The sequence below is a fragment of the Oxyura jamaicensis genome, chromosome 4 (genome assembly GCF_011077185.1).
Source record: "Oxyura jamaicensis isolate SHBP4307 breed ruddy duck chromosome 4, BPBGC_Ojam_1.0, whole genome shotgun sequence".
NCBI lineage: Eukaryota > Metazoa > Chordata > Aves > Anseriformes > Anatidae > Oxyura > Oxyura jamaicensis.
In genome coordinates this window covers 26,505,035-26,528,433 of record NC_048896.1, presented here as the reverse complement: position 1 = coordinate 26,528,433, position 23,399 = coordinate 26,505,035, and the positions used below count along the sequence as shown (strand labels likewise).

General features: G+C 36.9%; 1 protein-coding gene across 6 annotated transcripts in view; it reads right to left on the bottom strand.

Moving 5' to 3' along the window:
• Positions 1–23,399, bottom strand: part of CCSER1 (coiled-coil serine rich protein 1) — a 712,119-nt gene that overhangs the window by 112,149 nt on the left and 576,571 nt on the right. For 2 of the 6 annotated variants that reach the window (XM_035326092.1, XM_035326094.1), the window contains exon 10: positions 12,649–12,694. The exons of the other annotated variants lie outside the window; for them this stretch is intronic. In XM_035326092.1, coding sequence (XP_035181983.1) covers positions 12,649–12,694 — 46 coding nt within the window. The remainder of the gene's footprint in view (positions 1–12,648; positions 12,695–23,399) is intronic. 6 annotated transcript variants of the gene reach the window in all.

The following is a 23,399-nucleotide window of genomic DNA, read 5'->3' as shown; positions in this document are numbered from 1 at the left end:
CAGACATGACAGGTTGCTTTCAAGAAACAATCCACCAGCAAGCAGGAACACCTGAACTAGAGGAGGAGGAAAGAGTGAAAATGCTGACATGCTGTGGACTGTCCAGTACATAAAGCTATGACTCGGGCAAGCTGATCGAGCCTCAGCCCTACTGGTAGAAGCACCAAAAGATATGAATTTATACCTCTGGATTGCTTCTGTATCTAGCTAGTGAACTGTGTGTCTTTTTACTCCCGTCTATGCTTGTCTACCATGCACTTATGTTTGTCTGGATGATGACAATTTTTCTTCAATTGACTGTTTCCACAACTGTACTGGGAGACATGTTTCAGTTGGCTTAAGAGCCTGATCCCTTAATTTCAATGTATAAAAATATACATAGAAAAAACAAAAGCATTCCAGGGTAACAATGATAATCTGATGAGAAAAATATTAAATGCTTCTATAAGTCTGAATTTATGCATGCAGTCACTATTGTAACATATCAAGGTCTGTGTTAACCTTTCACACAATTTTAACAGTTAAAATGAGGAATATTGTGTCGTTTTATTAGAGAAGGAAAGGGAAACTCAATTACCTGCACAATATTAGCATTTCTACTTCCTTTTTTTCCTATCCAAGTCTGAAGTAGCTTCTAGAATTAATTCAAGAGATCTGGCATAAGACTGTTGTAGAACAATAACAGTGACCACGTGACCCCAAAAGGTAAACAGAAAAAATCTTTCAACTAGGAAATTATTATTCAGTTTCTTCAGCTAGCTTGTTAGCACAGAGGATAAGATTTTCATTGCCAGGAGCTGTAATTCTAAAACAAGTAACAAAATCCTAGCATATATTTATTATATATGATAGAGTTTATTTTTACGGCATTAATTTTTATATTTATTTTCTATGGAAGTATAAACTCTTAAAATCCAGGCGATGAGATATGCAGGCAAATGTAAAATACAAACAAACAAAAAAAATCATTCTTAAAATAAAATACTGAAAGTAGTAAACTTTATATAATGTACTATTTTATTAACAAAACTAAGGCAAATATTAGCATTTTGGAGAGAAAGGATGTAAAACTGACTATTTTTAATAGAAAAGCTGAACAAGGTTTTGCAGTGATTGCTGCTTTTATTGTCTTTTCTTATAATAAACACTTGAATGTGCAGAAAACATTCAGCACATATTTATCTCCCACCAATAGTTGACTAAGTACATAAAAACCTCTCATTTTCTTTCTGTGTGTTTGTATGTCAGTAGTATGACCAAATTACAACAATGAATTGACATTTATAGAAGAGTAAAGCAGTATGTATTTTCCAGATATTAGCAATGACTGAATGAGAAGGACGGAAAGCTAATTAGAAAATAACTGAAAGTGGAATGAACTTGAATAAACTGACTTGATACACTCCTGTAAATTATTATATACATTGCTATTTAAGATTGCATAATATCAAATGTTTGGTTTTTTTTTAATAAACTATATTGCATTGTTTGTATTTGTAGTTCGTATGGGTAAACTTGATAAATATCCATGAATAATTCATGCATTAGCAATGTATGTCACATTAAAAAAAAAAAAAAAGTAATTCTAAATAGTGTTCTATGAAGCACATAAAATCCATAGATTTCATAGGACAATGACTAAATGAACAACATAAATGGAAAATTAGAAGGAATGACAGAATGAATCATTTGTCTAGCTTCTCTCTATAAACATACATATTGTGTTATATGAGGGATAAAGGCAAAAGGTGCAAGCATATGTGTCACATATGTGGTTTTAATTTCAACCTTTAGCTCTTTTCCATCATCTGAAATAAAGTGCCTATCAGTACGCTTTTTCCTGTGTTGATAAAATGCAGAAGTAATTGCAATGCTTAATGCAATTGCATATAATCTTAGAAGGGATATCTGGGAACAAGCATGCCTTCTGCAGCAGGAGTTAATTTAAAGTAGCATTTTTTGTCTATCCCATGGATTTAAACACAGTACAGAAAGCTGTTAATAGTTTAATACCCCTATCAGAAGAAAACACGTCAGATGGCATCATTCATAAATCAGCCTATCCACATCTGTAGCTAATGTCAAAAAAAGTATGTTCATGATATCTCTAGTAATAAACAATCACTAAAATACCAATAAATTTAAATAACCATCTTGAGCAGTCCCAAATTACCTTCATCTCCTGAAGATGGAACTACCAACCAAAACAAAAAAGCAATAGTTTTTGATTTAACTATGCTTGAAATAAAAGGAATATCCATTATAATGATGAAACTAAGCCCAAATACAGCCTCCATGATTGTAAACACTGAATGTCACCAAAGGTGACTAAGATGCACATGCATAGGCCGTAAGTCCTCATCATAAAATGAGGACTTATATTCCTTATATTGTTATATTCCTTATATTGTTAAATGACAGGATTACACATATTCTAAAACTGGAGACCATGGCTGAATGTTTGATTTAGTTTAAATTTTGCCTGAGACTGCTTTGCTTAAGCTCATTCCAACATCCACAAGAGGAATAGTATCTGAAGTCATGAAATCTCTGACACTCAAAGGTCCCAACAAAGAACGTTTTAGCTGTAGGTTTTACATTCTTCCAGCAGATGATGTCCGTTGTTCATGCTCAACATAATTCAACCTTTCTCTATAGCAGTTTCTTTCATTGGAAGATTACAATTAAATTCAAGATTATCTTGAACTGCAGTATAATCTATTACCCTACTGTATTCATTAATGAGTTAAAGCATCATTTTTTTGCAAGTCATTTTTCTTCCGTTTTCTGACGCTTTCCATATATAAGCACTTAACAACAATTCAGTCACCAGGATATTTACAATAACTGAACAACTAAGCTGTCAGTAGGATTTTTTTTTCCCCTCACAGCAATATTTAACAATGGGCAATTTGAAAATATGTATTGCTATAATTATAGAAGAATAGGTGGTCACTTGGAGAAACAAAAGGTTTTTCCTGGGAAAGAGTCCAGGAACAGAAAAAATATTACAGTGCTCAGAAGAGGAAGTACTGGATGACGGAGATTACTCTGCAGACAAAGCATAAACTAATACACACGTATACTAACAATTCATTACAGTTCCAAAAATAATTTTAGAAGTATCGCTGTCATCTTTTAGATAATTCACTAATAGTAAATAGGGTTACTTTGACAGGTGATTTATTCAGAATAAATGAATTACTGCGATAACTTCTGATGGAGAGCTATCAGAGATTCAATTTCAGTACTCAAAATAGAGTTAGGTAAATAATGGACACTTCAGTTTGAACTATGAATGAAAAAAATCAAGATCAATCAGAAATATTTTGTTGAGCCTAAAATGAAATATTACTTTAATTCAAGAATTATTTATCACATTAACCTTATTTTTAGGTTAAAATATGCATCAATCTTAAGAAAAGTCAATCTCATTTGCAAAACTTGAAAGCAATCTCTAACTTCTTAAAGAAAAACAACAAAAAACAAACAAAAAAACCCAGACAATAGTGGCAACTGAAGTTTCTTCAGCAGAAGATTTACTGCACATGAATTTGCAAACACAAATTAAACTCTAAAGAAAAATACAGTTTCAGAGGACTGAGATTTTCCCTTCTTTTGGTCGTCCCCCCCCCCCAGTCAGAGAACCAGCAGCCGGAAGGTTCCTCTAGAGGCCATCTTGACCTGCCACTTTTCTACAAAAAAGTAGAATTTCATACAGAAATTATTTTAAAATGCTTTGATAATAATAAATTATATTTTACAGATGTTCTGTAGAAACTTGACAAAATATCAAAAAATGTACAATTACAGCTATTTGAAGTAGTTAAAATTATTTGAGGTAGTTCAAGAAGCTCAGAGAAGCACACTTTCTTTTTAAAATTTTGTACTGCAAGTACAGCACAAGCAATTTCTTAGCTTATGGCTTCTGTACTCTACTTCCCTTGATCAAGTCCATGAATGTAAAGGTGGAAAGGACAAACTGATTATACGTGACTTTGGTGAATCTCAAGCCGATAAACTAGTTATTTCACAGAATCACAGAATCATTTAGGTTGGAAGAGACCTCCAAGATCACTGAGTCCTAACCTCTGACCTAACACTAACAAGTCCTTCACTAAACCATATCACCAAGCTCTACATCTAAACGTCTTTTGAAGACCTCCAGGGATGGTGACTCAACCGCTTCCCTGGACAACCCATTCCAGTGACTAACAACTCTTTCAGTAAAGAAGTTCTTCCTAATATCCAACCTAAACCTCCCCTGGCATAACTTTAGCCCATTCCCCACCCCCAGTACCCTTGGGTGGATCCCATCCGGCCCCATTGACTTGCGTACATCTAAGTACTGTAGCAGGTTGCCAACCATTTCCTTGTGGATTATGAGGGCTACATTCTGCTCCCCATCCCCTTCCACCAGCTCAGGGGGCTGGGTACCCAGAGAACAACTAGTCTTGCTGATAAAGACTGCAGCAATGAAGGCATTAAGCTCCTCAGCTTTTTCCTCATCTCTCCTCATTAAGCTTCCACCCCCCAACCAGTAAAGGATGGACATTCTCCTTAGTCCTCCTTTTCATTTTTTATTTATTTTTTTTCTCCTTTATTTTTATAACAACGTTTTGTGTTATCTTTAACAGCAGTAGTCAGACTGAGCTCCAGATGAGCTTTGGCCTTTCTAATTTTCTCCCTGCACAGCCTCGCAACATCCTTATAGTCCTCCTGAGTGGCCTGCCCTCTTTTCCAAAGGTCATAAACCCTCTTTTTCTTCCTGAGCTCTAGCCACAGCTCTCTGTTCAGCCAGGCTGGTCTTCCACACTGGCTCATCCTTAGGCACATAGGGACGGTCTGCTCCCGAGCCTTTAAGATTTCCTACTTGAAGAGGACTGCTCTGCCCTTCTGGACTCCTCTGCCCTTCAGGACTGCCTCCCAAGGGACTCTGCCAACCAGTGTCCTGAACAACTCAAAGTCTGCCCCCCGGAAGTCCAAGACAGCAGTTTTACCGACCCCCCTCCTAACTTGGCCAAGAATACAGAACTCTACGATTTTGTGGTCACTCTGCCCAAGACAGCTCCCGACCACCACATCTCCCACCAGTCCTTCTCTGTTTGTGAACAGAAGGTCTAGTGGGGCACACACACTGGTAGGCTCACTAACCAGCTGCGTCAGGAAGCTATCTTCCACATGACCCAGGAACCTCCTAGACTGCTTCCCCTGAGACATATTGTATTTCCAGCAGATATCTGGGAAGTTGAAGTCTCCCATGAGAACAAGTGCTGGCAATTGCGTGACTTCTGGCAGCTGCTTGTAGAATACCTCATCTGTCTCCTCATCCTGGTTTGGTGGTCTGTAACAAACCCCCACCAGGATGCCTGCCTTGTTGGCCTTCCCACTGATTTTAACCCATAAGGACTCAACTTTATCATTCCCAGCCTCGAGTTATTCTAAATCAAAACACTCTCTAATATAGAGAGCCACGCTGTGGCCCCTTCTGTGCTGCCTCTCCCTTCTGAAGAGCCTATAGCCAGTCATTGTAGCACTCCGGTCATGGGAGTGGTCTCACCAGTTTTCAGTGATGGCAACCAAGTCATAGCTTGCCTGTTGCACAATAGCTTCCAGCTCCTCCTGTTTGTTGCCCATGCTGCATGCGTTAGTGTAGATGCACTTCAGTTGGGCCATTGCCTTCTGCCACGAGTCAGCAATGTGTCCTTGTGGCCGAGAAGGCCAACAGGATCCTGGGGTGCATTAGGAAGAGTGTTGCCAGCAGGCTGAGGGATCTGATCCTGCCCCTCTACTCAGCATTGGTGAGGCCTCACCTGAAGTTCTGTGTCCAGTTCTGGCTCCCCAGTACAAGAGGGAAATGGAGCTCCTGGAGTGAGTCAGAGGAGGGCTATAAAGATGAATAGGGGACTAGAGCATCTCTCATTGAGGAGAGGCTGAGAGAGCTGGGCCTGCTTAGCTTGGAGAAAACAGAGGGGATCTGATCAATGTGTACAAATATCTGAAGGGAGGGTGTCAAGAGGATGGGGCTGGACTCTTTTCAGTGGTGCCCAGCAACAAGACAAGAGGCAATGGGCACAAACTGAAACACAGGAAGTTCCTTCTGAATGAGGAAACATTTCTTTACTGTAAGGGTGAGAGAGCACTGGAACAGGTTGCTCAGAGAGGCTGTGGGGTCTCCTTTTTGGTGATATTCTAAACCTGCCTGAATGTGATCCTGTGCAATGTGCTCTAGATGACCCTGCTTGGCAGGGGAGTTGGACTAGACGATCTACAGAGGTTCCTTCCAACCTCAGCCATTCTGTGATTCTGTGATGAAAGACTAAGCTTTTGAAGGTAATTTAATTTAAACAAGAAACAATATCTGATTTTAAATAAAATGACACTTTTTTTTTTGTTTGTTTTCTTCTGTGTTTAGGGATAAGGTAGCTAAGATAGCAGCAACATATTTGTTTTGTTTCCTTTTCCACATTCAGGTGCAGTATGCAAACTAAGCTTCTTCAAGATGTTAAATGCATCACTATAAATACCAGTCTAACAAACACTCTTCCTCTATCAAGTACATATTGAAAACTCAGTTTTTCTAAATTCCTCAATTCTTCTAGGTACAAAAGCACTTGCCACTGTGTAATACCCATCTTTGGGAGTTCTGCACTAGTACAATCTAAATGCAATAATTTATTTATTTATTTATTTTTAGGAGAAATCCTTCCTGCTCTTTAATCATGGAATTAAGAAACAAAGACAATTAAAAAACACATGCTGATCTACAACATAAAAACTTTTTATTTCTGTTCTATATCTAAGCTCCATGTTCTTTCCTTTTTTTTTTTTTTTTTTTTTGAGTGGGTTCCAAATTTGCCTAAATGAATTCTCCAGTCCCTAATGTTTTAAAATAATCGCTTTTTAAAAACTTTTACTGTGCTAATGTTTGTTTCCATGGAAACAGAACTGAAAGCAGAAGCTGCCATTAAAAGAACTAGCAAAGAACTAGAATTCTCTCCCACAAATGAAATACTTAATAATAATAATATATTAATAAAACTATTGTTAGAATATATATTTTCTCATTTTGAAAAATGGAGTGTGTTCTTAAATCCAGTAAAGTTAACAGGACTATAACTTCTGATTATAATAGAATATTGTCATCATAAATACCTAAGAATGTATTACTGAGTTAAAAAATCTGATTAAAAGCCTATTCTGTTAAATGGATAACTTTCTAATGAATTTTTAAATTAAATTTACCAGGTGACTGCCAGGTGAAACCATTTTTTAGAAATATTGCAATGACGAATTATGATCTAAAAATATAAAATGATACTAAGGAATATTCCTATTTACATAACTGATATTTATTTCTCTTGATTATTTTTTAGAGAATGGGTTGAATGATTGAAAATCTTTTACAGTTATTCAGATAACTCTTAACTCTGGATATACAGTAAGTGAAACTGTGGACATCACCTAAAACCTAAACTTCTATAGAATTAAGAACCTATATACTTTATGGCAATTAAAGAGTTTTGCATTTTTCCTAACAAAATTTGTTTTAAGTGCACGTTTCTGCATACCCTGTGAACATTTAGACATATCTTGTAATAAAACAAACGTGTTAGAAAATCAGAAGTTATCTCTTTTTTAGGCATTACTTTGACCTATTACTTACACCTCTTGAGTCCACATACTTTGATGCACTGTACAAGAACTGACTGCCAGTACTTTTTCGAACAGAATCTATTTTCACTGGTAGATTAACTTGCTCATTTCTAAGCTCCTTTAAGTTTCTGCAAGAAGGTGTTTTAAATCTTTTAATCTGAAACTTCTACATTTATCATTACCAACTTAGGTTGTTCTTTGTATTATAAAACCACTCCCACAAAAAAGGTTTCTTCCTCCACAATGCACTACGATACAAGAAAACAGTTTACTTCTCAGCTTCATATCTATCTTCCTCATTTTCTCAATCTGGCTGGCCAAAGAAATCATCAATGTCTTTGAAACATCTTGACAGTAGGCAAGTATATCACTAAGACTGTTTTACAACTTGGATGATCTGTTCTAAGAATTTTCTATCCTACATATTTTCTGCTGTAATTTATGCTTTAAAAATGCACCACAGATCAATTTAAAACACTGAAGTATTTATGTTTGCTCCAAGTAACTCAACTTTAGTTGTGAGATTAGAACATTAAAATGCTATTTATGAAGTAGCAAAGTATTTTTATTCCTTTAGTTTTTATGTTAGTGTTTTCTAACAGGATACTCTGCTTTGTATGAAATCCCCCGCCTAAAGGTTAGTTTAACTGTGTTTGGTTTGGGCACTTTTTTATCATTAGATAGTATGAAATTCTTTGGATGTAATATGGCTATTTCAAGTGTCTGATCCAATTTGTTCTGTCTGTAAAGTTGATTGTCAGGTACCACATAACAGTATTGATTTTTTGTTGAGATTCTACTGTCTTTCAGCAACATCTATTACAGCAAGGCTCTCTCTATGACTGGATATTCCTTCTCACTGATTTCTTCTTCCAGGTAGTGCTAATCAAATGCTGGCAAACATTTGTCATTCCCCAAATTACATGTAAATTATAATACATTTTCTTAAAATGTGCTGCCATTGTTGCCTCTGTGACAGCACACTGAAGAAAGGAAAAAGCGTGCACTGGGAGAATGAAGTGAGGAACTGACAGAGAAAGAGCCTATTAGACACCAAGGTCTGTGCAGCAGGAGGGCAGGAGGTGCTCCAGGTACTGGAGCAGCAGTTCCCCTGCAGGCTGTGGAGAGGCCCCTGGTGGAGCAGGCTGTCCCCCTGCAGCCCATGGGTCCCACATGGAACAGATCTCCACGCTGCAGCCCGTGGAGGAGCCCCCGGTGGAGCAGGTGGAGGTGGCCTGGAGGAGGCTGCGGCCCATGGAGAGCCCTCATGGCAGCAGACTCCAGGCCAGAGCTGCAGCATGTGGAGAGGAGCCCACTCAGGAGCAGTAGGCCTAATGGAGCTGCCACCCATGGAGGACCCATACCAGAGCAGTCCATTCCTGAAGAATGGATCCCATGGTATGGAACCATATTGGAACAATTCTTGAAGGACTGCTGCCTGTAGGAAGCAGCTTGGGAAGGACAGTATCCTGTTGGAGGGACCTAAAACTGGAGCAGTGGAAGATAGTGAAGATAAAGAAGCAGCAGATGATGAATGTTGTGGATTGATCTCAACCCTCATTCCCCATTCCCTGTTCCACTCCAGGGAAGGAAGTGGATTTTTTAAATTTGCTTTTAGTTTCTCTCAGCACTATTCTGTTGCTGGTAATAGGCAATAAGTTATATTAATCTCCCTACACTGAAGCTCTTTGCCTGTGCATGATCTCCTGTCCTTATGCTAAACTTATCTAAACCTTCTGTCTCTTTATCTCAACCCTTGAGCTATTTTTCTTTATAATACACGTTCTCCCCCTGTTCCTTTGAGGAGGGTGATTGAGAGAGCAGTGTGGTGGAGGTTAGTTAGCCATCAGTTTCAAACCACCACAGCCATACAGTGACAGGACACAATATGAAACCTTTTATCTTCTAGAGCAATTATATCAGTCTTTTGCCCCAAAATATGGAACTTCGTTTTGTTTTGATACAGCATTTTATTTAGTTGTAATTGTATTTTGTAAAACTGTATTTTGCTTGCATGTCAGTGGTTCTCAAATGAACAATACTGAGTTGTATAGTTATCATTAGGGTCTTCTAATGACATCTATATTCATTTTGGACTCCCTATTCATTTTATCTTGTCTTTTCATCTTATTTTGTTACTACATATAGACCTTCTGAGACAGTTTAGATTGTATTTACTCCTTATTATTCCTTTATTCCCACTTATGTTGGTGTCTCACAATCCATAGTATTTGAAATGGCAAGGTTTTTTATTTTGTTAAAGGAGTCTTAACTCCCACATTGGATTTTTTTTTTTTAGTTATCTTTTTAACTCTCTGTCTGAGTGTCAGAATGTTGAAATATCCCATCAGAAAAAGCATGTTTTTTGAAAATACTATTTAAACAACATCTTATTTTCAACCACTCATTACTTTGCCACATTTGGCCAGCAGCTTCTCTGGATTGCAGGCTACAAGAGGCAATGTCATAACGCAGCAGGACTGCAAATGATTCTTGATGTCTTTGACATCTTCTGATACCCAGAAGTGCATGACTTGCCAGTGACTTGCAACATCACCACTGAGTGGTATGTCATCTACCCTGCCTACATGGGAGATGATGTGGTTACAACTCTCTGGCAGTCTACAACATCTTGGATTAAATTAATCTTGCCTATTCTATTGCCAAGGAATAATCAAAAGATCATAACATCCATTGAAATAAACAAAACAACAACAACAACAAAATATAGCATACTTTTAAATTTCTGCATGATAACACACCGTGTTTTTTCAGTAGCATTTCTGCTCTGGATTCTCAGACATTCTCATTTCCCATTTTTTCTAAGTAGAAAGGAGCAATGTTCAATGCTTTGCAAAGACCACAAAAAATGGCCACCAATGGCTTGAAGATGAGTTTTGTCACAATATATTCAAAGTTCTGCATCATTATTGCCTTCTATTAAACATAAAAGCAGAAAATAGCTATCTGAAATAACATTTATTCTTTGATGTTATGGATTCTCTCACGTGCTTCTTTTGCTTCTAATTGCTTCCCAGTCAAGTTACTATGACATTCTTTATAAGCAGTTCTAAACCTACATCTTTCATCTCACCATATAGGCGATGTTAGTTTTACCCTCATTTCATACATTGATCTTATTTCATAAGACTTAAATCACTCTTTCCTACCTATCTAACCATATATTTAACCCAAAGATTATCCATTACTCTTCATTTATTTTGTAGTTCTATATTGTGATTCCTATGCAACCCCTACCCTGACTTTGCCAGATAAAATACTTTCTGCCCTTCCCACATCTTCCCTTACGTTCAAGTCTCAGATACTTCATTGTGACATTCCATCATTCAAGCTCAAACAGGGATAACATGCATGGAATAAGCTGTCAACTGTGATACAACGCACACATTATTATTTATAGCTAAGCATGTTGAAGCATGTTACCATGTAGTTGTGTTTCCAAAGTCTTCACCAATTTTGTTAATCATGAAAATCAGTAGTGAATTAGCCTAAATTAAAATAAGGCAGACAGCAGTTCAAATTTTATTTTTGGCAGACAGCTAAGTGTCATAAATGTTGGATACAAATAATAACTTCAGCGTCGCTTTTCTGAAGGATAAAAATTTACATTCAGTGAGAATATTTATTTTTTTCACCATAAGTGGAAAGTAACCATAAGTAACCATAATAGGAGCACAATTATATTTAATGAACAGTATTTCATCTTGATATTTATTTTTTCTCCCCTTAGATACATCCTGTAGAATAGGAATATCTTAGATATTTGCACAGAAGAATGGACAGTGATACACAGATCATATTTTCCATTACCTTTGCAAGACCCACACTTATAGACAAATATTGTATGTTTTTCTATGAATTCACAAGAGCAGCATTGGTGAATTTATGGAAGCAACACATTTCAAGACTGCCAACAATGAAGCATCGTTCAAACTGCACTGTATTTTATGAATAAGCCTGCAATGTTATATTATGATGAATCTATTTGACATTCAGTGGTGTGATGCAGTGCATAATAATTATAATAATGCAGTGCATGGCTGTAGCTTATTATATGCACATGGAAGACACCAATGTCTTTAGGATGGACATTTAACTCAAGCTACAAGGAGAGAGACAGAAATAGACTCAAGGAATTCAAGGAAAGTCCTCATCTCAAAGTCTGATGGTATTGTGAGCATCTACATGTTCAATATACGCAGACACTATTAAACCAGCAGAAAGATCATCTTGAGCTAGAATTTTCCTTTTAAGAAAACTGATACAGAAATTACATCTGTGATTTCTTTTGTTGCCTTTTTTTTTTTTTTTGGGGGGGGGGGCCGGGGGGCGACGGGACTAGGGGATGATTATTATTATTATTTTCAAGAACTATTACTATTGTCAATACTTTCAATGGATTTAAGGAAATATTGAAGGAAATCCCTCTAAAAAAGTCCCCAGCTTTAGGGACTGACTTGTTCTTCATATTAATTAGAAGAAAAGTCTTATAAGAAACAAAGCTGGTCTTAGTAACACCTGACTTACACCATGTTGCCTGATTTTCCATTTCTTAGTTTTTTGAGATCCAGATTTCTTTTGTATTTGTTTACACAACTGAGAGATCAATTTGAAGATTGAAGAGATATACTTTGGTTTTAACAATGCTAATCATTACAAAGACATAATTTGGGGATATAATTTATACTCCCCTCCAGACTTTGAGCCATTATGTTATTTTCTTCCTTTCTTGCAACTCTATAGTGCATGTCACAGTCGCAATTAATGACGTGTTGGACAAAACAAAGAGGAAAAAAAAGGGGGTGAGGGGTGGTCAGTATAAGCTGTTAGCTACAAACACATTGCGGGCAATATACAACACCAATGGTTGAATATTGACCTTAGGGCATTAACTCTATATCAGCATGCCATGCTACAGCACATGAACACATAGTCATCTTTACAACACAGAGCAGAATTTAAGAGACTCACATAATTGCCTGCGAGAAGGTACAGGAGCACTTCCAAATGCTGTGCCCTGTAAATAAAACACATTTTTTTGGCTTTTTCTTTTTTTTTTTCTTTCCCTTTTTTTTTTTTATTTTTTTTTAGCAAAGGATGTCAGTTTAACAGTAGTAGCAAATGAAAAAGAAAAGACATACAAAGAAAATGAAGGCACCGAAACAAAATAGAGACTGTTTCGATGGAGGAGCTTGTTATTGCTAAAGAACTGCAGTTCCTATTTTCAGATAAACATACATTATAGTGGAGAATGCTCCTTAGTAATCCACCCATCAGTGGACACAACGAGCCAATAAGAGAGAAAAAGAGAAAAAAGAGAGAGGGAGAAAGAGAGAGAAGATAAGAAAAAAGCATCAGCATTATGACAGGCATGCTCACACTTGTCAGTAATTAATTTTGATGGAGAGGACAATATATGGAGTATATATTAGAATGAATTATTTTACAAAAATAAGAAGACTCAATTATACCAATGTCTTAGCTGATACTGTCACTGTTTGAACATAAAATATGTTTCAAACAGGTAGGAGAGAGAGTGCAGTGCAGTTTGGTTCCTGTCACTTCCTCCTCATATTCTCTCCATAATTATGTAACAAATACTCACTAGGCACATTTGATGACAGTTGATAGGAAGCAGGTTTATTAAATTCCTGATCAATATTTGCAGTGTGCTCTTTCAGTAGAGAGATTTATCTTTTCTGTATCATGCCAGTAATTGCCACATAGCTCTGAAATACCAACTGTGCACATAAAGAAAATACAAATCAAAGGCCAAGCAAGTCATACTGGTTGGGATGTGTAGGTAAACCTCTATCCCCTGTGATCCCCTACCCAGAGAAAAAAAAAAAAAAAAAGTAGAAAAAGAGACTGTAAAAAGGACTAGGTAAAAAGAAACTAGTGTATAACATCTGTGGAGCAGCATTAAAATAAACAATGTTGTCTCATTCTGAATCTAGATCATGAGTAAAGGCTTTGCTTTGAGTTTGTGTCCAAGGCTATGCTCATCTCCCAGTGTAAATGGACACTCTGATTTGGACTGAGTAGTCGAGGTTGAATAGTAACAATATTTAGGTTGCACGTATTGCCTAAAAAAAATAAAATTAAAAATAAATCAAGCACATACACCTTATGAAACTGGAGTGGAGCATGACTTCCTTTGAAATAATTTCACTTCCACCACCCTTCTGAACTGCAGGCTGGGAAGTGATTTACCAGGCATTTGGATAGTGCTAGGTGTTTGTTTCTTGAGGTCGCTTTATTTTTTAGGTCTTGTAAAATTGTGTTTTCTTTTACCTGAGAAGCATACATATGGGTATCTAGCAAGCCCCACAAAGAAACAATCTGTTTCTCTGTGTTCTTCATACCATGTTATTTAATGAAAACCAGAATCACAAGAATTATTCATCATATAAGCTGCTGTGGCTGTGCCACTGAGACAACAGCTTGCAACGCATGGGCCATATGCAGTACTGTGTAGCTCTGCAGAAGCCATTTATCTCACTACAACCTGAATACGTTACTCCGTGACTTAACTCCTTCCTACAACTTTAGGGAGAGGTAACAGTCATCAAAACAAGTGGTGAATGAGACAAGCTGGGGTCAACCTGTGACAGTGAGGCAAAAGCACTCTAGCTTCCTTGTTTTCAGTTTTCCAAGTCCCCTGTGATTCCTAGAAATGCAGAACCTTAAGTAGTGACAAGATAAGGTTATTATAGTGTAGAGGCATTGCAGATGAGTTACCTTGTTACTAATTTAACGATCTATAAAAATTGGTACACTCAATTAATGTTTCTAAGTAGTTGACTTTTTCCTACCTTTTTACTGCCTAATTTTGATTAAGAGATCATTTATAGAATAAAACTTCTCAAAGTACAGTTCTTAGTTTACTGCAAAATTTGAATTTGGATTCTGATTGGGATCATCTTTTAATACTGTTGCACACTTGAATAGGAGGACAGTGATGTCTGTTAAGCTTTTCCATACATTCTAAATATATATGCCTTATTTACATTTAAAATCCTTTTAATGTATTTTAAAGTGTGCATGAAACATGAATGGCATTTTCTAAACCTTTATTATGGAAATGCACAGAACAGAGGTGTAGGTTCAAAGAGGTGTATTTTCACAGGATCACTGTGCAAACATTTTATTTGTTTTGGTTGAAAACTGACTATAACAGCTCAAGGTCATTTAATTTTTAAATGTTAAAATCTCAGCCATTCTATATTGTCACCGATGAGAAGAAGGGAAATTTTCACTGTATCATTTTTATTGTATTTTCTACTGTTTCTAACCAATTAGTTCTGAGGACCTTTTTCACTTAACATACATAAAATAAGTCTGTCTCTGCTGATTCACTTCACAGAATCACAGAATAATTGAGGTTGGAAGGTACCTCTGGAGCTCATCTAGTCCAACCCCCCTACTCAAGCAGGTTGTCCAGGACCATGTCCAGGTGACCTTTGAAGATCTCCAAGGAGGAAGACTCCACCACCCCCCTGGGCAACCTGTGCCAGTGCTTCACCACCCACACAGTTAATTTTTTCCTGATGTTCAGATGGAACCCACTGTGTTCCAGTTCATGCCCATTGCCTCCTGTCCTGTTATTTATTTTTTTTAACTTGGAATTAGTTTAAAAAAAATGTATTATTGATATTGCTAAGTACATTATGCTTTCAACAATACTGAAATAGTTTAATGAGTACAGTAAGCTACACTTCCTCATCAGCCATTTAATGCGCCTGTGTAGTGAAAGTGAAAATTAAGCTTGCGATCAAAGAGTTCCTGGAGGGAAGGTTTAAATATAAATAGCCCTCACATTTCACCTCTGAAAATGCAGGTAAGGAGAATACAGTCATCAATATCTGAAAAGTTAGAGCTCTGCAGCCAAGAAAGAATTAGTCAAGATCCAGAAGCCACTAAAAGTGAATCTCTCAGGGTGCCTCATTTACAACACCTGGTCTATTCAGTGGAGCAATGAGGGAAATACACTTTTAAGGACTGATTTGCACATCAACACAGAAGGATGAGAAAATACACCTGCTCAGGACTTGGTTCCTGCCTACTTCTTACACCTTATGCCTTATGGCAGAAGAAGAGGCAAGAAAAGGTGAGGAAAGGAAATGTGAGAAAAGCTGAGGAAAAATAAAGGAGAGGAGGGGAGAGGGAAAGGAAGGGAAAGGAAATGGGAAACAGAAAGGGAAGGGAAGGTAGTTTCTCACTGCTCAAGCCTGTTAGTAATAAATAATAAATTAATCTCCCTATGTTGAGCCTGTTTTGCTCGTGATTATAATTGTTCAGTAATCTCCCTGTCCTTATCTCAACCCCTGAGCCCTTTCCATCCTTTGAGGAGGGGAGTGAGTGAGCAGTTGTGGTGGAGTTCAGCTTCCCACCTGTGTAAAACCAACACACACGACATGGTAATTCAGCAATTTTGCCTTTCCTATTTTCACATTTTTGATGAAAAACTTTCTCTTTGTCAGGTGTCCTGTTTGTGTAAGCTGACTCAATGCAACTACATTTGTTAGGATCGCTCTGCCCAGTTTTCTACCTGAATTTCCATAATTAATATACTGCCTTTTAGTTTTCACTCTGTCTCTCATTTAAACAAATTCTAAAATAAAATTTTAAGTGCTGACACCACTTCTACTTAGAGCTCATCCCCACCGTATAGACAAAATAAGACTTCAGGCTCATTTTGACAAGTCAAAGAAATGAACAGTTGAATACACAGAGGTCTGGAGTTTGATACTTTTGGAAGAATAATCAACTGCATAAATGTACGTGAAAAATGGTACTCAAAGCAGTCATTAAAGAGGAAGGCTGAGGTGTTAAAGCAGAACACAAGAAGAATTCTTATTCTTTTTAGAAAGAGAAGATTATAAAATGCTAAATACTTTTCACATGCAATTGTTTACATCTTAATGTCTTTTATAGCATTATCCAGCTTCAATAACAGCCAACATTCAGTCTTTACAATCCTTCTGATGAAAATCTGCTTATCATTTGTGTCTTTTCCATTTATTAGATTTCAGACTGTAATGTGTGTTGATTTAAACAATGAAACTATAAAAATATTTTGGTTCTAGAGTGGGCTGAAATACAACATGGCCTTCACACAACTGCAAAAAAATTACAGCTGTGTAATTTAAAGGTGGTAGCATATAATTTATTTTATTATTTTTATTATTTTTTATTTTATTTTTTAGTGAAAGCTATGCCAGGCACGAACAAAATTACTAAAAGAAACAGCCTCAAGAGCAAATGCTGCTCCATAGTCTATAGATATAGTAATATAAATATGTTTATCCTCCAAACATTTTTCAAACTTAAATTATAGCTCAATAAGGAAGACATATTTCCATCTTAAAGTTATCAGTAAATATTTTACTAGCAGTCTCTTGGCACATTTTCAACTCTGAATCAACACGTACATGCACTTGGCAGCAATCTGCTTCCACATGTAAGTGAAAGATCCTAAAATATACTTTAACTCCACAGTTTGGATTGCAATCTCATACGGCCAAACTAAACATGCTACATTAGATCTAGATACAACACTCACACTAGTTAGCAACAGTCTTTCTGAGTACCTATAGTCCCTTATGTGATGGCAATACAATAATTGTTTCAAATAAATAATCCAACTAATGCTACAGGACAGTTAGCTATATTTGGATGCTTTACTGCAACTACCTCACTAGCAACAAAAACAATCTGCTCTAATTGCTTAGGTAGAAATTTCCTATGGATAGTTTGTGAATTCCTGCATGCTTCAACATCTGCTGAAATACTGTTCTTCTGTTTTAAAAAATACACATTTGTAAATGTAATTAAAAAAATGAAATAGACAAATAGTAATTCATTTGCCGACATCTCATTCACACCAGTGATACTATGTTACATTAATTTTTTATTCACAGCATGACCTGATGTGTCTGATTCTTTATCCTCTCAGGGACTTAAAAAAACTTGAATTTAGCTATCCCTGCCTCCACACTTGCACAAGTTGTTTTAAAGCCTTCCTGCTTTGCACATTTAAGGCTTTCATAAACTTGATCTTAGAGGCCTCTTAGGCATTATTGCCTACAATATCTTTCATTTATAGCAAATTAATTGTACTAACTGCAATAAAAGTATTTGGGGGTTGTGTGCTAGAAATTCAGACTGAAATTGTTGGACAGTCTCAGTACTTAGACAACTTCCACTACTTCTCTTGTTCTCATCAACCTCCTGTTCTTGCCAAAAGTCACCCTTCGCCTGACAGTCTTCTCTGAGCTGATACAAGGTATACAGGTCCTTTTACCTGCAGTGATTTTTCTAGGAATGGTCACTCTTTGTCTACTTGTACGTTTTTTATAAGTATGTTAGCCAGTTCTGAATGGCCCATTAAAAAACAAATTAAGGAATCCATTGCATTATATACCAAGTCAGTTTGGCATATATTTTAAGGACAGTAAGAAACCTCTATGTAGTAAATTGTCACATACGTAAAAAAAAAAATGTCACAGATAAACAAACAAACAAGAAGAACCATAGAAGTTTATTTAAGGTATGAAAAATCCTTTCTGCTATTACATTTAATTAAGTACTAAAGGTGGATTAAAGAGTAATGGATATCTCGCCAGCTCTCAGAGTGTGTTAACTTTGCAAGTTGGGTGGATATCATTTCTGTTGTGAACCATTTGGCTCATCCCCTTTGGGTGAAGCCAATACGGTTCAACCATACACATAATGATTCTGAGTTATGGCTACACAGTGCTTTTTACCCCTAAGTCTACTTCCTGCTTCAGTCATAGGAAAACTCCTTCATTTGATTCAAAGGGACACAAAAAGGCAAATCATTGTCTGTGTAGTTCTTTTTGCTTTCCATTTTTAGCTGCTGTTTTTTCTGTCTACACAACTTTGACTTCATATGTATGATATGCATGCATATGCTAATTGTGTTCAGAATATACACATAACACTTCAAAAGATGCATATGTAGTTGTATGCACATCCTATCAATTGAATATCGTAGAATCAGTATTCATTGTGTTTGGAAGAGACCTAAGCTGATCACCTGGTTCCGCCTCCGGCTCAAAGCCAGGTCAGTAACAAATTCTAACTTAATCCACCCTTAAATTAAAAATTCGATGTTGAGAAAGAGACCATTGGATGATTATATCTAGATCAGAATATAATGCTGCAGTAAATATTTGTACAAAATGAAAGTGAATCACCAGGGAATCACATTCCAATTTTAATTTAGAGTCAGAACATAACGCCAGAATATGCATTTATGGCCACCTTTTCAGCTCATATTTCCACTAGAGCTCATTTATCTCAAAACAAAACCAAAAACAAACAAACAAAAACCACTCTGTTCCTTTCTTAAAAAATATTAATGTTAAAAAGAAATATATGTCAATGAACAATGGAAGTGCGAAACTCATACTTTTCTCCCTATTGCAAACTGCAGATTTATTCACATAGATAGAAAGTGCAGACCTGTAACATTTGCTTTGCCATACTGAATAAATACTTCTACAATTCTGTAAAGCATTTTCTGTTGTAGTACCTGTCTGAAATATTCCAGCAAGACAAAGTCCTTTTATTTTTAAGGGATGAAGATGAAGTTTTAATATTTTTGTACAAGTCACCATAAAGGTAATTACCACTGCATGTTTTGACGCGATTACATTATAGTTCTGACCAAAAGCCATGGGAAATCTTTTACATCCCAAAGTTCTTTCTCCTTGGGAAACTCAAATACATTATGGAGTCTCTCTATATTACTTGCCCACACAAAGTCAGCCACAAGGAAACTTGTTTGAGAAAGATTTCAGTGCTGAGGTCTACGTTAATTTGTATCACTTTCAGACAGAAGAGTTCTTTTCATCCTGTTGATTCAACTTTGCTTTAAAAACATTAAATTACACGTAAAGCACACACCACACAAGAAAATGACGTGATTCTGCATAAATCTAATTTTTATTGTTTTTATTTTACAGTCAGTGTGACTAGCTCTCAGAATTTAACTTCAAATGATCTGGCTGTAAATCTCTTACTTTCTCTGCTCCTGAAGACAGCTTTCTTTGCTGTCTATCCTTTTCCTTTCAAAATAAAATATTTTTTTTATTTTTAGAATAGTTAGATAAGTGTCATGACAATTGAACCTTACAAATTGGAGAGAAAAGAAAACAAAACATGTCACAAAAATTTCATTTTAGAGATTCCCATCTGTAAACCATTATCTGGTCGATGTGTTCGGTTTGATCTACTTCTTTTAGAATTTAAGTTTGGAATAATACAATAAAATATGATACTTTGTTGAACAGATGGTTTATCATGGAAGCTTGTTATTAGATTTGCTGATTTTTTGTTTTGTATTAATTTGACTTATGCTCACTGGAGTGAAATGGCATTTGAGGTCTTTCGGCATGTAATACATCATCTTTTTACAGCAGCCCTTCAGCACAGTGTTTAAATAGCATCTTCACTGTTGAAAGAATTTACTGCAAGAACAACATAGGCTGTAGGGAATCACTCTGTTAGTAACCTGAATGGTGTTACTGAGTATTTCTGTTTGTACTTGATTTTATATTTTCTTCAGTCATGAATGCTGGCACACCTTCCAGAAATAGTCTCTCTATTCCACTTAGTTCCATCCCTTCCTCAAGATTCACCTACATATAATCTATTGAACTGTAATGGGTTTACGTGGCAAGGTTTTGGTAGCAGGGGGCCAAGGGGTGGCTTCTGCAAGAAGAATCCAGAAGCTGCCCCATGTTAGATAGCAGCCCCGCTGCTGGCTACAACTGAGCCAATAAGCAATGTTGTTTGCACCTCTGTGAGAGCAGATTTTAAGAACTGAAAAACAAACAAAGAAAACCAACCAACCAACCAACAAAAAAACACTGCTGTGGAACAGCAGCTGGGAGAGAGAGGAGTGAGAAACAACCTTGCAGATACCAAGGTCAGTGAAGAAGGAGGGGGGAAGAGGTGCTCCAGGCACCAGAGCAGAAGCTCCCCTGCAACCTGTGGGGAGGCCCATGGTGAAGCAGGATGTCCCCCTGCAGCCCATGGAGTACCACGGTGGAGCAGGGTTCCACGGAGAGGAGCCCACGCAGGAGCAGGTGACCTGGCAGGAGCTTCTGCTCGTGGGGGGACCCAGGTTGGAGCAGTTTGCTCCTGAGGAATGGACCCCGTGGTATGGGCCTGTATATGGAACAGTTCTTGAAGAGCTGCTGCCTGTGGGCAGCCCCCACAGGATCAGTTCAGGAAGGACGGCATCCCATGGGAGGGACCCCATGTTGGAACAGGGGAAGAGAGTGACTGAGAAAGAGCAGTGAAGACAAAGTGCCATAAACTGACCGCGAACTCCATTTCCCCTGTTTCTTTGTGCCGCTTGGGGCAAGGAGGTAGAAGAGGGTGGATGGGGGAAGGTGTTTTTGGCTTCTTTCCTTTGTTTCTGACTTCTCTAGCTTGTTAGTAATAGGCAATAAATCTTACTGTCTCCCTACTCTGAGTCTGTTTTACCCATCATGATAACTGTTGAGTGATCTCCCCTTCTTTATCTCACACCTTGAGCCCTTTGCTTCATATTTTCTCCCCCTCTCCCTTTGAGGAGGGGGAGTGAGAGAGAGGTTGTGGAGGAGCTCGGCTGCCCACCTGAGTAAAATCACCACATGAACAAAAGCGAACGCCTTGTAACTACATTAACACATTCTGAATGCACCTCAGTTCCTTACCTTTGTTCCTTGCAGATGCCATGACATCTTGTTAATGGATATTTCCCTAAGAACTCAATGTTGCATGCCTCACAGAAAGGGTGTGTGGCATAGCAAAACCGGAATTGTTTCCAAACACTTCTTTCTTCCCATACTCTGCAATGGAACTAATATTTTTATAAAGACCCAATATAAAGAAGTCTTTTTACCAGTTTGTGCATTAAAATTTATTACTGTAATTAGATTTGCCAGTAGTGTATATGCCATAATAAATTCCAGCTTTATACTGAGTGGCTATGAGAAAAAAAAAAAAAAAGTGTTTTACTAAGTAGCTTCATCAATGAGGCATAAAACAAGAAAAAAATAGGGGCAAGGGAAACTAAAATGAAACGAATAAACAAACTTGGGTAAAACTTCATAGGCTAAATGTCTGCTTCTCTTGTTAGAATCATCAACAATGCCAAGATCAGAAAGTCTCAGCTGCAGCATATGTACCAGTTTAGTAGCTGTGTAGAAATGACTTCTTATACACAGCTCCAAATTAGATTAAAATAAGTCAGGTGACTTTTCTACTTTGGACTCTAAGCCTCTGAATAAATTTTGGTTTTAGGCTTTGGGATCTTTGAAATTCTCATCTGAGTAGAACTGATTTACAGCAATATCTAACCCAGCTTTGTTCACCTGGAGAAACATTCAAGCTGTGTATAAGTCTTCTAACTGAAGCTTCATAACCTCTCAAATCACAGATATAAATCTACTGTAAAACAGTACCTATGCCAAGGCAAGTTATTACAATGGGTCTTTTACTGAAGAGAGTGTTAGTTACACACATGCTTACGCAAAGGATTTGACACCATACCCAAGTTTTGTGAAGTATGACAAAAATGACAATGAAATCAGCTTATTTACTGTATCATCGATGGCAATCAATTTTTCTTTTTACATAGTCTGGAGGTTAACACACTCAGTTACTGTCAAAAACCAGGTAAACAGCTGTTAAGAACTCTTGATGGCAGTCAAAACTGACCTAAAGCGATAGCTGTTATAATAATGACAAACACAGGCTTTTCAAAATATTTCTCCTTTCCCCTTAGAGGACATTTACTACAGTAAGGAAGTATTAGCAAGAGCATAAAGTTTATATACAGCAACTTGTCTATGGATTGAGGGCACTTCTCTCTCTCATTTTGACAAACATTTAAACTGATATTTAAACTCCTTTACTTTTGAAAACGCTCTGTGAATTACAACTCAAAAGTTCTTGTATGAGCACCAAGAGGGTATTTCTGTTCCTGCCAAAAAACTCATAGGTCTGAGTATTTGTTGTCAGAGTATTCATCTCATTAAAAACAGGAGTTAAACTGTTATAAATAAAAATAAGTATTACAAATGCAAAAGCTACTAAAAAAGCTTTCAAGGTGTGATGTCAAACATAACATTCAAAACCTCATTTACAGTTTGTCCACTGCCTGAATGACACACCTCCAAATAAAGATCCCATCCTTATAAAAGTGCTTTTATTTTTTAAGTAAAAGTGCTTTTATTTTTTAAGTAAAAGCCATATGATCAAAATGGTTTATTTCACCACCAAATTGTATAATTGAGAATAAAAATCTTTTAGCAATTTTATGGTGCACACCACTTCAGCATCATGACATACAACATAATTAGCTTCCAGCAAAAAGAAGTACAGCTCTAAATGTACTTCCCAAGTTAAAATCTTTGAGATATTTCACTTGTGTTTGTTCACTGTGTTGCTTATGTACCCCAAACTGGCATTTTTTTTTTCTCCAGTGAAATAGACAGTGTACACTCACACTGTCTTCCTCAGTTAGACACAGAGCAAAGAAATATTCCACACTACCCTAGCTTCATAAAACTCCAGCTATTTTTTCAGAAACTCAGAAAAACTCTAATAAAGAAGCAGCAGAAAATGAATACTGAAAAGATAATACCTGCCAAGGAACCACAGTCACTTTTGAGCAATTGTTCTTTCCCCTTTACATGGTA